The sequence below is a fragment of the Vombatus ursinus genome, unplaced genomic scaffold (assembly GCF_900497805.2).
Source record: "Vombatus ursinus unplaced genomic scaffold, bare-nosed wombat genome assembly UNPS02002543.1, whole genome shotgun sequence".
NCBI classification, from domain to species: domain Eukaryota; kingdom Metazoa; phylum Chordata; class Mammalia; order Diprotodontia; family Vombatidae; genus Vombatus; species Vombatus ursinus.
In genome coordinates, this window is record NW_020942321.1 from 32238 (window position 1) to 48879 (window position 16642).

General features: G+C 46.3%; 1 pseudogene and 1 gene segment (V, D, J or C); both read right to left on the minus strand.

The window, feature by feature from the left end:
• Nucleotides 1-4978: 4978 nt before the first annotated feature.
• LOC114048759 lies at nucleotides 4979-5579 on the minus strand. The segment is given in 2 exon segments: nucleotides 4979-5310; nucleotides 5468-5579. Coding segments are annotated over 2 exon segments (363 nt in total).
• Nucleotides 5580-14414: 8835 nt separating this feature from the next.
• LOC114048768 lies at nucleotides 14415-15019 on the minus strand (annotated as a pseudogene).
• Nucleotides 15020-16642: the final 1623 nt, after the last annotated feature.

A 16642-nucleotide genomic window follows, 5' to 3' on the forward strand; every position in this document is an offset into this window, starting at 1 on the left:
TCACAGATCTTGGACGCAAGTGTGGATTTTGGACAACTTTGGTATTTGTCTGAGAAGGAAAAAAGAGAGGAAAAAAATGGCCAGCTTTGTCTCCTCTCCGACTTCAAAGCTGATCCTCCCTTTCAGTCCAACTCTATGGAGAACATAAATCCATGTAACACAGACATCCTGAGTTAGGATTTAAATGTCCTCCTACAATTGCTTGATTCAGTCAGAGTTAAAGCTCTGGCTTCATGTACATGTCACTAACTTAAGGGAATAAACAATATGAATTTACTCATCACCTTGCTTGTTGCCTCTTTAACTAACTTTCACAGAAATAAATACTAAATGTTGGCTGTCCCTCTGGGGCTGAGGCCACACCCACCATCCGGCAGATCACAAAGATCTGAGTATGGAGGGAGATATGGGGAGGGAGAGGGTGGGAGGCCCTTTCTATGGGTTCTTGCTGCAGCCCCCTCTTTTCCCTGAGGCCTTTCCTCATCCCCCCAACCCACAGCTGAGAGGCCCCTCCTCCCCCAGCTCCCTGGCATTTCTCTGTGTTGTACTTCCCCATTCAGGGGCATCTGGGCTCCTTCAATGGAAGGGAAGGGCCTTGAGATCAGAGCCTGCTCCTGTTTGTTATTGTGCCCCCAGCACCTGGCACAGTGCCTGGCATATGGTAAGTGCTGAACACTTGGTTATTCTGAGATTGTTCTGGGCATTTTTAGTACCTGAGGATGTTGTTCAAACTCTGGGGCCTGAGGGAATTCTGAACTGTTCCATAAAAAGGTAGGGTTTTGGGAGACTGGCTCTCTGTCTACCCCCAGCTCAGTGGGAGGGACTTGGAAGGCAGCATCAGCTGAGCCTTCCGCAGGCCACAGAGCAGAAGACCTGGAGCTCAGGGGCCAGGAGCCTCAGGGGGCATTTCCAGCCCAGCTCAGCCCCAAACTCATTGCAATGTCTCCCTCTGGTGGCCACAGGGCCAATGGCAGCCTCAGGCAAGGTCAAGAGGAAGGTCCCCTTTTTTAATTGCCCTTTGGAATGGAAGCTCCTTGAAAACAGAGAAATTCTTTCTTTTCATTTCAATTCATATTCCCAGCTGTTAGCACAGTGGAAGCAGGAAAATGACCCTTATCTTCAGTGTGTAGAGAGACTCTTCCTGGTAGCCAAATACTGGATTAGAAACTCATTTTCTAGATACATGGAAAAGGATCAAATTTAGAAGAATAAGATCCATTCTCTAACTGAATAAATGGTTGTAATACAGGAATTTCTGGTTTTCAGAGGAAGAAATCCAAATGATCCTCAGCCTTCACAATGTCAGCCTGGGTTATGTATGAACAGTTCCCCCTGGCTGATAATTAGCAAGTGCCATTGCTCTCACCAGGACCTCTTTAAGCAGTTGCGTCTGTGTCTATCTAGCATTCTGCTCTCTTTGCCCAAAGAACTCTTTTTGGGAAGCTTTACATATATTATTGCATTTTATCTTCATAACAACCGTCAGAGGTAAATGTCATTCTTATCTTAATTTGACAAATGAGGAAACTGAAGCCCATGGAAGTTAAGTGACTTGCACAGGGTCATACAAACAGGGTCTGAAGTCATATTCAAACTGGGGTCTTCCTGACTTCAATTCTCGGCTCTTTCTACTGCACCAATCAGATATCCCCTTCTCCTTTCTCCCTCCTCCCTCCTCCTTAGCAGTTTCTTTTTGCCAGGGCCTGTGCTAAACATTTCACAATTATCATCTCATCTAATTCCCCCAACAAACCTGGGAAGTAGGTGCTATTATGAAGTCCATTTGAAGTATGAGGAAACTGAGGCAGACAGAGATTAGGTGACTTGCCCAGGTCTTCCTGAATCTAGACTCAGTACTCTATCCACTACGCTAGTGAGGTTTCTAAATATTTTACTACTTAGAAGATATTTTTTAAATGACATTTCTTCACAAGACATGATTTAAAATAATAGTAGCTCCTTCAAAGAGCTTCCTTTTTGCCATCCTAAAGAATTTTTTAAAAAGTTGGGAAAAAGATACCCAAGACCCCTAATTGTAAGCATATTTTAATGGAGCAGGGAAACAGACTCAGTAGAGGGAGAGGGAGAAACAGAAGCCTCCCAAAGAGGCCCAGAATCAACTGCTACTCATCCACCTCCCCCTTCAAATGCTCCTCCACCTCCTTTCCCATGTCTCATGGAGCAGCCTCCTACCTATCCCTGCACTGAATAAGAAGAGAAAAAGTCAGAGAACAGTCAAGATGAGGGCTCCCTGGCACTTTGGGGGGTCTCAGAAGAAGGAGGATGGGCTTCTTCATCCTCCCCAATAACAAGGAAAATGAAGGGTCCCAGCTCTCAGCACTTTTTGAGTAACAGATGTCTCATGTATTTATCTGGTCCCTAGATATCTTTTCTTGGACAATAGCCTCTATCATCAGTATAGTACTAAAGGAGGTCCTTCTTCTCTGGTTCCAAATCTAGAGATTACAAGTTAATTCTGACTTAGTATAATTTCGCACAATCACTTAAATTGAGTTCTCCAATTTGGAAACTTCAGAGAATTTCAGATTATACAATGTTTACAGATTATACAATGTATCTATCCTTACCTAAATCCTCTACTTGATAGAAGAATCTTTTAAAAACTTGAGCGTCCAACCATAAAATGAACTCTTCTGCCTTTTAAAATGATCAGACACATATTTTGGTAAAGGGAAAATAATTTCACTGTTTAATGTTCCAAGCTTGAAATTCCATGATAGGTAAGTTTTGGAAGCCAGTCGTATTCATGTGTATACAGTTGTTAGAGAAAACAGTCTAATCTTGTTTCTTTTCTCAAAGTTCACTACTCCATTTAATTAGAAAACTATCTTCTTATGTCTTTGTCTGATTACTTTCTTTAATCATTTCCCCCTTAGGAGGATATCACCCTCATATTCTTCTTTGATCCCAAATAAGATATTTATGCTTTCATCCTATTTTAGTACTCAGAGATGTTCTAGAATCTAATATGAATAGATTTAGTATTCTATGACCAAACTTCTACATTATAGAAATTTGCTATAAAAGGAAAAACAGGGAAATAGTTATAATAATGTCACATATCATAACAGAAGGAAAAAACAAACTTCCTTAGTTCTGCTTGATTCCAGGCATGAACCAACTCCAACAGCCAATCATGTAGTCACAAGGTGTTCCAAGCTAGGTTCAGCATTAACCATATGGGAATTTTGCTTTTCAGAAAGGAAATAGCACAATGTGGAATTAATGTCAGGAGGATCTCTCCTTGGCTGTGCTGTGGTCATCTCCAAAAGCTTTCCCAGGTACAAACATTCACCTTCAGCAGTTCCCAGATTGCAGCACATGCTGTTATCTACTACTGGCTTCATGAAAATTCGGACAACTCTCTCTGTAATCAAAGCCCAAAACAATAGTAAATGACAGTCCCAAGAATTTGTGCTTTATATACCAAATTTCACTAACCACAACTTAGGGCTTGGCTATCTTTCCTGATGTTTCCCTAACAGCTGACATTTAATTTATCCTTTACTTACAGATTAAAACTGCTCATCTTCTGGGGCTTCATACCTACAACAAATACCTGTTGACTCATCATTAATATGTTCAAGCTACATCTTTAAACCACCCTATATACTTTCATAATACTCAAGAAATTTGAGTAGATTTTTTGGGGGGCTTTCCACATAGCCGTTTTGACACTGTTATCCTCTTCTAAGCTTATGCCTTGATTTTCCCTATCATCATAGTCACTTTGTGTGTGTGTGTGTGTGTGTGTGTGTGTGTGTGTGTGTGTGTGTGAGTGATGCAATCGGGTTTAAGTAACTTGCCCAGGGTCACAAAGCTACTAAAAGTTGAGTGTCTGAGGCCATATTTGAACTCAGGTTCTCTGATTTCAGGGCTGGTTCCCTATACACTGCACCACCAAGTGACCCCCTATAGTCACTTTCTTTAATCAAACTGTTTTTGCTTTTTGCTCATTTTCCTGCCTTATTTTTTTGAGCGGGGGCGGATGTATTTTTTTTGTGAGACCTGGGCTCTGGTCCTACACTGTCCCAAGATTTTGTGTTAATGCTGTCTTTCCCTGGGCTTCAGGGCTTGGCTCTTTGCTTTCTCTGGAGGGCACATTTCCCTTCTGGCATGTCCTGGTGGGTAAAGTCTCCCTGTTGGTCTCCCCTCAACGTGGAGTTTAGCTGCCTTCCTGCCCCAGGGGAGGGGCCCTGCTGCTGGGTTGCTGTGGAAACAGGGCCCCTCTGCTGAAAGGCCACAGCAGCAAGGTCTCTCTGCTGGCCAGCCTGGGGTGGGGAGTCACTACTGGTCATCAATGGAGTCAAAGCCTCCCTAGTCACTTGCACTGGGGGTGAGATCCCTGGGGTGGGGCCTTGCAGAGCTGCACAGACTGCTCTATTGCCCAGGGGGCTGCTGGCTTGCACTAGGGCAGGGCCTCCCTGGTGAATTGCCTCAGACTTGGAGCCCTGCTGCAGGCCCCCTGCTGTGAGGCTGGCTGCTGCTGCTGCTGCTGCTGCTCTCGGGCCTCCCTCCCCTCCCCCAGCCCAGTGAGACAGACCTTCCCTGGGGGCCTGCTCAGCTGCTTCCCTGCTCCTAGATCAATTCTAAGGCAGATTTCTAGTTGTTTGGAGGGGATTTGGGGAGGCATTCAGAGGGTTCATTTCTCATTCCTCAGTCTTGGCACCTGAACAGCCTTCAAAGCTGGGGAGAGGCCAAAATAGGCTTTCAGGGGGGCAACAGAGTGGAAGGAATGAGAGAGGAGCACGTGGAGGGGGGGAGGGAGCAGATGAGGGCCTGGGGAGGGGAAGGAGCCTCTGAGGGGGAGCATAAGAGATGAGGAAGGGGTCAGAAGAGCAAGGAGGGAGGAGGGGAGGAAGGGGCCTGAGGGAGAAGCTGTCTGTGTCCTGTGCTCACCAGGCACCTCTGGAGCCCACAGGGGAAGGCACAGCGGGAGCAGAGACTGGGGGGTTTTTGTCTCACTTCCCCATCAGTCTGTGTCACTGTGAGCTTTACCACTACTATCCCACTGCTGACAGTAATAATCAGCCTCATCCTCAGCCTGGAGCCCGGAGATGCTCAGGGTGGCCGTGTTCCCTGACTTGGAGCCAGAGAATCGGCCAGGGATCCCCGAGGGCCTGTAGCTATTACCATAAATCACTGTCCTAGGGGCCTGGCCAGGTTTCTGCTGGTACCACTGTACATAGTTACCACTAGCTCCAACCCCAGCACAGGAGATGGAGGCTGTCTCTCCCAGATTTTTGGACACTGAAGGTGGCTGAGTCAGCACATAGGAGGCCCCAGAACCTGCAAGGAGAGGAAAGAAGACGTTGGTCAGAGGCAGGGGCCTCCCTCCCCAAGGGGATGCTGGCCCCTCAAGCAGCTTCAGGATGAGCTCAGAGGAGGCCTGGTCTGAGACATTGTGGGGCCTGAGCCACAGGGAGGAGTCCCTGGGAAACCTCACCTGTGTAGACAGTCAGGAGTGAGAAGAGCAGAGAGATCCTGGCCATGGTCAAGGTTCCTCTCAGAGCTCAGTGTCCTGAGGCTCCCCAGCTGGGCTGGGCTCCCCCAGGGCTCTCTTAAGACCAGCCCAGGCCCTGCAGGGAGGAGGGCCCCACATGCAAATCTGCTCCTGTTCTGGATCCCTGAAGGAGGGGCCTCAGGGGAGGACTGACTGAGCCTATGGGCTCCTGGGACAGAGGGGGCAAGTTTTTCTGCTGTCCGGGGAGGGTCTTCATGGCCCTGAGGTCATTTCCTACTCTGAGATTCTGGAATTCTGGGGTCCAGGTTCATTCCTCCCCAGGCTCTGTGTCTGATGCTCCATGACCATGTCAATGTCACTGAACTGCTCTCTCCTCCTGCACCTTCCATGTGCACTGGGGCCTTCTCCCCATGGGCCATCCCTCCACCATGCTGTCCCCTCCTCCCCTTGGCGAGTTTCCCCAGGACTTGCTTGGGGATAGCCAGACTTCATTCCCCTTCAGCTGTGCCTGTGACTCTGGAGGCTTCAGAGACTCCCTGGGATGGTGACTTCTTTCCCCCAGCACTGTGAGCCCCTTTCATGGGTTATCTTATCCTATTAGAAAGTAAGCTCCAGGAGGGCAGGGATTCTCTTTCCATTGGTTTACATTGGAATCCCCAGCACTTAGCATAGGGCCTGGTACACAGGAAGGGATTCATAAACACTTGTTGCCTTGCCCTGTCCCCAATCCAGAGCTGCCTCATGACCATCCGAAGGAACAATCATAACAGAAGATGGGCCCAGCTTCTGCCCCCAAATCCCCAAGGCTCCTGCTGCTCAGGCCTCCCAAGAGGCTGTTGAGGAAGAAAGCCAGGCACATCCTCACTGTGGGCCTCACTTCCCCATTGGTGAAATGAGGGGGATTGGACCAGGGAATGTCTCAGCTCCCTTCCAGCTCTGGCCTTCAGTGATCAAGCCCAAAGGGCCTGTTTTCATCTGGGATTCTAAGCAGATTCTCTAAACATTGAAGTCCTTAGGGAAACAAAGTTGAAGAAAATTTATCTAGCACATGGTAAGTGCTGAACACTTGGTTAACCTGTGATTGTTCTGTGCATTTTAAGTGCCTGAAGATGTTGTTCAAACTCTGGGGCCTAAGAGAATTCTGAACTGTCTCATAAAAAGAGTGTTGAGAAGGGGGGTCTCCATCTGCCTCCAGCTCAGAGGGAGGGGCGGGGAAGGCAATATCAGCTGAGCCTCCCCCAGGCCCCAGAGCAGGAGACCAGGAGCTCAGTGGCCAAGTGCCCCAGGGGGCATTTCCATCCCAGCTTAGGCCCAGCCTCGTTCCAATGTCTCCCTCTGGTGGCCGCAGGGCCAATGGCAACCTCAGGGAGGTCTGGAGGAAAATTTCTTTTTTTTTATTACCTTCCTCCTTAGAAAGGGAAGCTTTTTGAAAAAAAGAGACAGTCTCTCTTTTTACTTCAATACATATTCCCATCTGTTAGCAGAGTGGACAGAGGAAAAGGGCCCTTATGTACATCAGTGTTTAGAGAGACTATTCCTGGTAGCCAAATACTGGATTAGAATCTCATTTTCCAGATATGTACAATAGATTCAAACTTATAACAATAAGACCCATTCCCTAACTGAAAAAATGATCATAAAGTAGGAATTTCTGGTTTTCAGAGGAAGAAATCCACATGATCCTCAGTCATATCAATGTCAGTCTGGGTTATGTAAGAACAGTTCCTCCTGTCTGATAATTAGAAAACGTCATTGCTCTCACCAGGGCCTCTTTAAGCAGCTGCTTCTGTGTCTGTTTCTATCTAAGATTCTGATCTCTTTGTCTAAAAGAACTCTTTCTGGGCAGCTTTACAGATAGTATTTCATTTTATGGGGAATCTTAAAATTTATGGACTCAGATTTTGAGAACCAATGAGCTTGGTGAAAGGCTCAGAGAGACGACCAGAGCTAAAATGAAATACAATCATTGGTTTCAGCGGTAAGTGTGACATTGAATGAAATTCCAAGAGACCTCATTGTTGTGGTTCATGGTGTCCCTTTAGATGATGCAAGATTGGGATTAAGAAGGAAGAAAGGAGATCCGAGGAAGGATGACAAAAGCATGTGGACTAGTAGAGTAAGAACATTGGAAAGGTCCAATGTCATTAGAATCTGGGGCAGCTAGGTGGCAGAGTGGAGAGCACCAGCCCTGAAGTCAGGAGGACCTGAGTTCAAATCCAGCCTCAGTCCAAACAACTGACACTTACTAGCTGTGTGACCATGGGCAAGTCACTTAACCCCAATTGCTGAAAGCAATAAAAAATAAATAAATAACATACCTCATTAAAAAAAAGTAATTAGAATCCTACATCCCCAGTCCCTTGTTGAAAGATTAAATTTCAGCAGACACTGTGCTCCAAGAGAGACCTGTTCTTCCAGAAACCAGAGGGCAACTGAGAACTTGCAGTGTAAGGCAGGCCTCTCACTGTGGCTAGGAAGGCTTGTTCCTCTCTGCAAGAGAGACGGGCCAGTTTCTGTGCTACCAATTACTTTGGCAAACAGGTAGCCCCCTCCTCCATTCCTGGCTGCCAGCCTGATTCAGAGCCTGAGGTTTGGCCCCTCCAGCAGGCATCTCTGTCTCCATCTGAGGCACCAGCAAAGGTCCAACCTGCCCCAGACACGGATCTCCTGTACAACTGAAACCCAGTGTGAGGGAAATACATCCCACACTGCTTAATTATAGTCTCAAAACAAAAGACAAAATGCTCTCCTCATGGGATCCTGAAGGTACTAGAAGAATCCTCTTAGGACTTCCGCAGCCAAGTCCATCCTTTGACCAAGGTCCTTGGGTATGGACTTTTGACTGAGCCCAAATTGTACAGAACAAATTCTTTTATTAAAGGGATTTGTTCTGTGAAGATTGGATTCAATCAAAGGACCACACTTGAGGACCTAAGGGACCATGTGTGACCTCCAGGGTGCAAGTCCTCACCCCTGGTCTGAACCAATCCTCTTCCTTCAATTCTCACTTGGCCCCCTTTCCCTCTCCAGGAAAGTGGTGCTGATCTTTCTTACTTCTAGTGCCTTCACTGTGTTGATTACTTCCCATCTATCTTGTCTATAGCTTGTCTGTACATTCTCTCCCTCATTAGACTGTGAGCTCCTAGAGGGCAGAGACTGGTCTTTTTTTTTTTTACTTTCTTTGTATTTCCAGTTCTTAGCAAATAGCAGGCTTTTAAGATTTATGAATATTTATCTTTTGATCATAGCTTTCAGATAGTCCAATTATTCTTACGTTTTCTCTTCATGATGTATTCTCCAGATCAGTTGTTTTTCTTTTAAGATGTTTCACTTTCTCTTCTATTTTTTCATTCTTTATATTTTGTTTAATTATTTCTTGATCTCTTATAATTTCCCTGGGTTCACCTTGCCCTATTCTAATATTCAATGTGTCATTTTCTTCCTGAAGATTCTGGATCTCCTCTCCTAATTGGTTGACTTTCTTTGCATAATCTTGTTTTTCTTGGATTGTTCTTTTTTTTTTTTTAGTTTCTCCTCCATCTCTCTCATTTGTTCTTTAAAGTCTTTTTAAGGTTCGTCTATGAATTCTTTTTGAGCAGGTGAACATATGATGTTACTCTTTGGGGTAGAAGAGGATTTTCTTTGCTTCAATATCTTCTTCTGAAGATGAACCCCGGACTTCTCTATTCCCATAATAACTTTCTAGGGTTGGATTCTTTCTACTTTGTGCATTTTTTTTACCTCGCATAAGCCCTCACTCATCCTCAGAAAGAGAGAAGTAACAAAGTGTCAATTGTGATTATAATCCCAGGGTATCTGTGTTTCCCCTACATAGTGCATGTCCATAGGATGCCAAGTTGAGAAAAGTCCCACTATTCAAGACAGTGTCTGGTCCCAGACATCCTGTCCTTATTGATGACAAATAGGAAGAATGCTCTTGGTCAGCTTAATTGAGTTCTGTGGTTGCTGGCACAGGAAGGGGCATTCTGGGTTCACTCAGAGAATAAAGAAAAGCATAGCTGTTGTGCCAGAGCACGCAAAGCATCATGGTGGGTTGAATTCAGAATGGGCCAAAATGTCTCTCCTGGTTTACCAATGCAGTTTTTAGGCCTTTCTCAGATGTTGGGGTCCAAAATGGTTGGGGGAGGAGTCTACAGTATGTGTATATATGTGTATAAAATCATTCTATACATGCTTCTATTCATCAGTTCTTTTTCTGAATACAGGTAGTGTCTTCCTTTATATATCCTTTGTTGTTAACTTGGGTATTTATAACAGTCAAAAAACCGTTTTCACTCAAAGTTGTTCGTAAAACAATATTGCTGTTACTCTATACAGTGTTCTCTTGGTTCTGCTCATTTTGCTCTTTGTTATTTTTTTGTGCAAATCTTTCCATGTTCTTCTAAGATGGTTGAGCTCGTCCTTTGACAGCAAAGTGGTATTTTATCACAATCACATACCACAACTTGTTCAGTCATTCCCCAATTGGTGTTCATGCCTGCAGCTTCCAATTCTTTGCCACCAGAAAGACAGCTGCTATAAACAGTTTTTAGAACATACAGGTTTTTTCTTCCTTTTTCCCTAATGGTCTTTGTAAATGAATCTAGTAGTGGTATCGCTAAGTCAAAGGGTATAGGCAGTTTAATAACTCTTTGGGAAGAATTCCAGATTGCTCTTCAAAATGGTAGGATTAGTTCATCAACAATCATTTCAGACATCATCCGACGCTCATCTACAGGCAGACAGCATCTGTGGTGACGAGTCCTTTGGCACGGTCTTGGCACCATTGCCTTGCTGAGAAGAGTCCAGTGGTCGACGGGTCTCGGTGGTACCGTACGGCTGCTGCCCGGTGCTGAGTTCCCTCAGTTCTGCTGACCACCCTCAGCAGGAGTCCAGGAAGGTCTTTCCTGGTGTCATCGGAAACCATGTGGTTCTTTCGCCCCAGTCGAACACCGTCAGATTCAAATGCAGTCCTCGGGCTCATGGCGTTCAGACCTTCCTCCCCCCTCCCCTCTCCACCAATTGCTGGGCCGGCCCTTCATTTCCCACCCGATTCCACCAGAGGAAGAGCTGCTGTGAAGAGTGTCGCGCCCATGGGTTCTTTTGCCTTCTCTGGGCTCTCTTGGGGATGCGGAGCCAGTCGTGGTCTCACCAGATCTCAGGGTCTGCAGATTTCCGTGGTCCCTTCTGAGGTCAGCGCTCCATATGGCTCTCCTGAGTCTTTGGAGCAGTTGAGGAGCCCAGCAACAGCATGCAGGGTGTTCTCATTCTGGGGAGGGGGTGGAGGGTCCAGATGAATTTCTGTCTAGTTGTTCAGAGTCATTGGGTCATGGAGCCCGCACCAGTTCTGGAAGACATGCCTTGTGTCAGGGTATGCAGTGCCTGTGGGTCGGCTCCGTGCTCTGCATCCAGTAAGTGAGCAAAGCACTTGTATTTCTTTCTCTCTGTTCTGGAATGAGTTTCCCACCTGGCTAGCATAGAGACCCAGCTGAGCTGTGGCCTTTTTCTCCATCTTTCTAGGCAAGGCCTGGACAGAAATGTGGGCAACAATTTTTAGAGCCGGTGTTGACAATGAAGGCCTCATTTCTAAAATATATGGAGAACTGATTCAAATTTATGAGAATACAAGTTGTTTCCCAATTGACAAATGCTCAAAGGATGTGAACAGGCAGTTTTCAGATGTAGAAATTAAAGCTATTCACAGTCATCTGAAAAAATGCTCTAAATCACTATTGATTAGAGAAATGCAAATCAAAATGACTCTGAGATATCACATCGCCCCTATCAGATTGGCTAATACTACAGAAAAGAAAAGTGATAAATGTTGGAGAAGATGTGATAAATTTGGGACCCTAATGTCTTGTTGGAAGATTGGGAACTGATCCAACCATGCTGGAGAGGAATTCGGAAATATGTCCAAAGGGCTCTCAAACTGTGCATACTCTTTGATTCAACAATATCCCTACTAGGTCTATATCCCAAAGAGACCATGAAAAAGGGAAAAATGAAAAATACATTAAAAAAAACGAAAATATTTATAGCAGTTCTTTCTGTGGTGGCAAAGAATTGGAAAGTGAGGGGGAGTACCCATCAACAAGCGAATGGCTGTACAAGTTGAGGTGTATGAATGTGATGGAATACTATTGTTCTATAAGAAATGATAAGCAGACAGAATTCAGAAAAACCAGGAAAGACTTACATGAACTGATGCTGAGGGAAGTGAACAGAGCTAGGAAAACAATACACACAGCAACAGCAACATTGTGTCATTATTAACTCTGATAGACATGGCTCTTCCCAGCAATGGAATGACCCAAGACAATTCCAAAAGACTGACAATGGAAGCTGCCAGCTACATCCAGAAAAAGAACTATGGCCTCTTAATGCAGACTGACGCGTACTATTTTCACTTTTCTTTTTCTTTTTCATTTTTTCTTTCCTTTGTTTTTCCCTTTTGCTCTAATTTTTTCACAACATGACTGATGTGGAAATATGTTTAATATGATTGCACATGTACTGTCTGTATCAGATTGCATGCCATCTTGGGATGAAGGGAAAATTTGGAACTCAAAATCTTATGAAAGTGAATGTTGTAAACTAAAAAGAAACATATTTTAAAAAAAGAAACAAAAAAGAAAGAGAAGAGAAAACTAAAAATATAAAATAAAAAATTCTTTTTTGAATTTATTTTTAGTTTTCAACATTCACTTCCAAAAGATTTTGACTTCCAAATTTTCTCCCAGTCTTGCCCCCCCACTCCAAGATGGCATGCATTCTGAATACTGCTTCCCCTAATCTGCCCTCCCTTCTATCTCTCCCTGCCCCCTCCTTCTCTTATCTCCTTCCCCTTCTATTTTCCTGTAGGGCAGGATAGATTTCTATAGCCCATTTCCTGTTTATTTCCTAGTTGCATATGAAAACAATTTTGTTAACATGTGTTTTTAAAACTTTGGGTTCCAAATTTTTTTCCCTTCTTCCCTCTGCACCCACCCTCATTGAAAAGGCAAGCAACTCAATACAGGTTACACATGTGTAGTTATGCAAAACACTTCCATAGTAGTTATGTTGTGAAAAACTAACTATATTTCCCTCAATCCTATGCTGCCCCCTATTTATTCTATTCTCTCTTTTGACCCTGTCCCTCCTCAGAAGTGTTTGCTTCTGATTACACCCTCCCCCAATCTGCCCTCCCCTCTATCATCTTGCTGCTCTCTTGTCCCCTTTCCCCCCATTTTCTTGTAGGGTAAGACAGATTTTCATACCCAATTGAGTGTGTATGATGTTCCCTCCTTAAGCCAAATCCTATGAGAATTAGATTCACTCACTCCCTCTCACCTTCCCCCACTTCCCCTCCACTGTAAAAGCCTTTTCTCATCTGTTCTATGTAAGATAATTTACCCCATTGTACCACTCCCTTTCTCTTTCTCTCAGTATAATCCTCCCTCACCCCTTAATTTTATTCTCCAGATATCACCCCTTCATCTTCAACTTACCCTGTGCCCCCTATCTATCTATCTATAAAAAAAATTCTTTAAAAATGTTGTCCAGGTTTTTTTTATTTAATCAAGGCTTTCAGGAAGTGCAATAATTTTTTTTTATTATCTCTCCTGGATCTAATTTCTAGGTTAATTGTTTTTCCAGTGAGAAATTTCACATTTTCTTCTTTTTTTACTTCTTTTATTTTATTTTTTCATTGTATCTTAAGGTCTCACAGAGTTATTGGTTTCTGCTTGTTCAATTCAAATTTTTAAGGAATTCTTTTCTTCCATGAAATTTTGTACTTCATTTCCCATTTGGTCAATTCTCTTTCATAGGGAGTTATTTTCCTAGGTAAATATTGGTACTTCTTTCCCCATGTAATTGATTCTTTTTCATGATTCTCTTGTATTATTTTTCTTCTTTCACCCACTTTTTATTTATTTCTCTAATTAGTATTTTAAAAACCCTTTTAAGTTCTTCTAGGAATTCTTTTTGGGTCTGAGATCAAATTCCATTTTTCCTTGAGGTTTTACATGTAACCATTTTGACCCTTTTATCCTCTTCCAAGTTTATGCTTTACTCCTCCCTATCATCATAGTAACTTTCCATAGTCAAGCTACATTTCTGTTTTTTGCTCATTTTTTTGTGCCTTTTTTTTGTGTCTTGGTGTTTTTAAGTGAGAGTGGGTCTCTGGTCCTGCCCTGTTCCAAGTTTTTAGTACTGGGTCTTACTGCTGTCTTTCACTGGACATGTGGCCTTAGCTGGGTGATCCCTGTTGGCCACCCCCAGGGTGGGGCATGGCTACTGGGATTAGATCCATGGGGTGGGGCCTTGCAGAGCTGCAAAGACTGTTCCCTTGCCCTGGAGGCTGCTGGCTTGCAGGAGGTAATTGCAGGAGGCAATCCTGGTGGATTGCCCCAGACTTGGAGCCCTGCTGCAGGCCCCCTGCTGTGAGGTTGGCGGCTGCTGCTGCTGCTCTTGGACCTCCCTACTCTGCCCCAGGCCCAGTGAGACAGACCTTTCCTGGGGGCCTGCTCAGCTGCTTCTCTGTTCCTACATCAGGGCTGAGAAAGTTTTCTAGTTGTTTGGAGGGGAATTTGGGAGACATTCAGAGGGTTCCTTTCTCAGTCCACCATCTTGGCATCTGAACAGCCTTCAAAATTGGAGAGAGGCCAAAATAGGCTTTCAGGGGCACAACAGAATGGAAGGAATGAGAGGGGAACATTGGAGGGAGGGAGGGTGGAGGGTGCAGATGAAGGCCTGGGGAGGGTCATGGAACCTTAAAGGGGCAGGGGGGTCAGAGAACGGGAAGGGGCTGCCCAGGCAGAAAAGCAGGGAGGGAGGAGGGGAGGAAAGGGCCTGAGGGAGAAGCTGTCTCTGTCTTGTGCTCACCAGGCACCTCTGGAGCCCAGAGGGGAGGGCACAGAGGGAGCAGAGCCTGGGGGGTTTCTGCCTCACTTCCCCATCAGTCTGGGTCACTTTGAGCTTTACCACTACTGTCCCCATACTGACAGTAATAATCAGCCTCATCCTCAGCCTGGAGCCCAGAGATGCTCAGGGTGGCCATGTTCCCTGAGCTAGAGCCAGAGAGTCAGGCAGGGATCCCCGAGGGTCTGCTGCTAGTGTTATAAATCACTATCCTAGGGGCCTGGCCAGGTTTCTGCTGGTACCACTGTACATAGTAGCTACTAATTCCATCCCCAGTACAGGAGATGGAGGCCATCTCTCCCAGGCCTTTGGACACTGAAGGTGGCTGAGTCAGCACATAGGAGGCACCAGAACCTGCAAGGACAGGAAAGAAGAGATTGGTCAGAGGCAGGGGTCTCATGGCCCAAGGGGATGCTGGCCCCTCCCCTCAAACAGTTTCAGCATTAGCTCAGGGCAGGCCTGGCCTGAGACATTGTGGGGCCTGAGCCACAGGGAGGAGTCCCTGGGAAGCCTCACCTGTGGAGACAGTCAGGAGTGAGAAGAGCAGAGAGATCCAGGCCATGGTCAAGGTTCCTCCCAGAGCTCAGTTTCCTGAGGCTCCCCAGCTGGGGCTGGGCTCCCCCAAGGCTGTCTTAAGACCAGGCCAGGCCCTGCAGGGAGGAGGGCCCCACATGCAAATCTGCTGCTGCTCTGGATCCCTGAAGTTGGGGCCTCAGGGGAGGCCTGACTGAGCCTGTGGGCTCCTGGGGCAGATGGGACAGGTCCTTCTTCAGGGGAGGCTCATCATGGCCCTGAGGTCATTCCTCCTCTGAGATTCTGGGATTCTGGGGTCCAGGTTCATTCCTCCCCAGGCTCTGTGTCTGAAGCTCCAGGACCTTGTCAGTGTCACTGAACTGCTTTCTCCTCCTGGACCTTCCTTGTGCACTAGGGCCTTCTCCCCATGGGCCATCCCTCCACCATGCTGTCCCCTCCTCACCTTGGTGAGTTCCTCCAGGACCTGCTTGTGGACAGCCAGGCTTCCTTCCCCTCCAGCTGTGCCTCTGACTCTGGAGGCTTCAGAGACACCCTGGAATGGTGACTTCTCACCCCCATCACTGTGAGCCCACAGTCCGGCCGTCAGAGTCAGGAGACCACCCAGACCCCAGACCTAGGACACATGCTGAGCCTCAGAGGGCCTGGGGGAGTCCTCTCAGCCTCAGCTCATTCTGGGGCTTAGCCCTCCTGGGATCACTCTCCTTAGGCTGAGGCTGTCTTTTCTTTCCATCCTGAAACAGGGAAGGATCAATATGTCTGTTGATGGAGAAGGAACTCCCCAAGGAGGCCATCACAGATTTAGGAAGCAATTGTGGATTTTGGACAGCTTTGGATTTGACTGAAAAGGAAAAAAAAGAGAAATAACGACCGGCTTTGCCCCCTGTCTGATGTCAGAGCTCATCCTCCCTTCCAGTCTGAGCCTTGATCCTCTCCCTGTTTTCGTTTCTGTCTTGTCCCCTTTACCTTGTCCTTTGCTTTTCTCACCAGCCTCAACCCATTCTGGGGCTCAGCCCCCTGACATTATCCTCACTGTGCTGGGCCTCACTTCTCTACCCATCCTATGGCTGGGTGGTGCAGTGCTTACAGCTTGGGACTTGGAGTCAGGGAAATTTTCTTTCAGTCTGGTCTCTGAGGCTTATGAGTTGTGTGACCCTGGGCAAGTCACCTAACCTGTCTGGGGCTCTCTTCCCTTATCTGTAAAATGAGAACATAATTCTACTTACCTCCCAAGGGCAGGGAGTGAGTCTAAATGACCTAACACATGGCATTGCCTAATAAAACTTAAAATTCCCAGGAAATACTAAATGCTGGGCCTCCCTCTGGGCCTGAGCCCACACCTACCATCAGGCAGATCGCAAAGATGTCGGGATTGGAGGGAGAAGGGGGGAGGGGGGAGGTTGGAGGCTCTTTCTCGGGGTTCTTGCTGCAGCCCCCTCTTCTGCCTGAGGCCTTTCCTCATTCCCCCAACCCACAGCTGAGAGGCCCCTCCTCCCCCAACTGCCTGGCATTTCTCTGTGTTGTACTTCCCCATTCAGGGGCATCTGGGTTCCTCCAGAAGAAGGGAAGGGTCTTGAGGACAGAGACTGCTCCTGTTTGTTATTGTGCCCCCAGCACCTGGCACAGTGCCTGGCACAGGGTAAGTGCTGAACACTTGGTGATTCTGTGATTATTCTGTGCATTTGCAGCACCTGAGGGTGTTCTGGGGCCTCAGGGAAT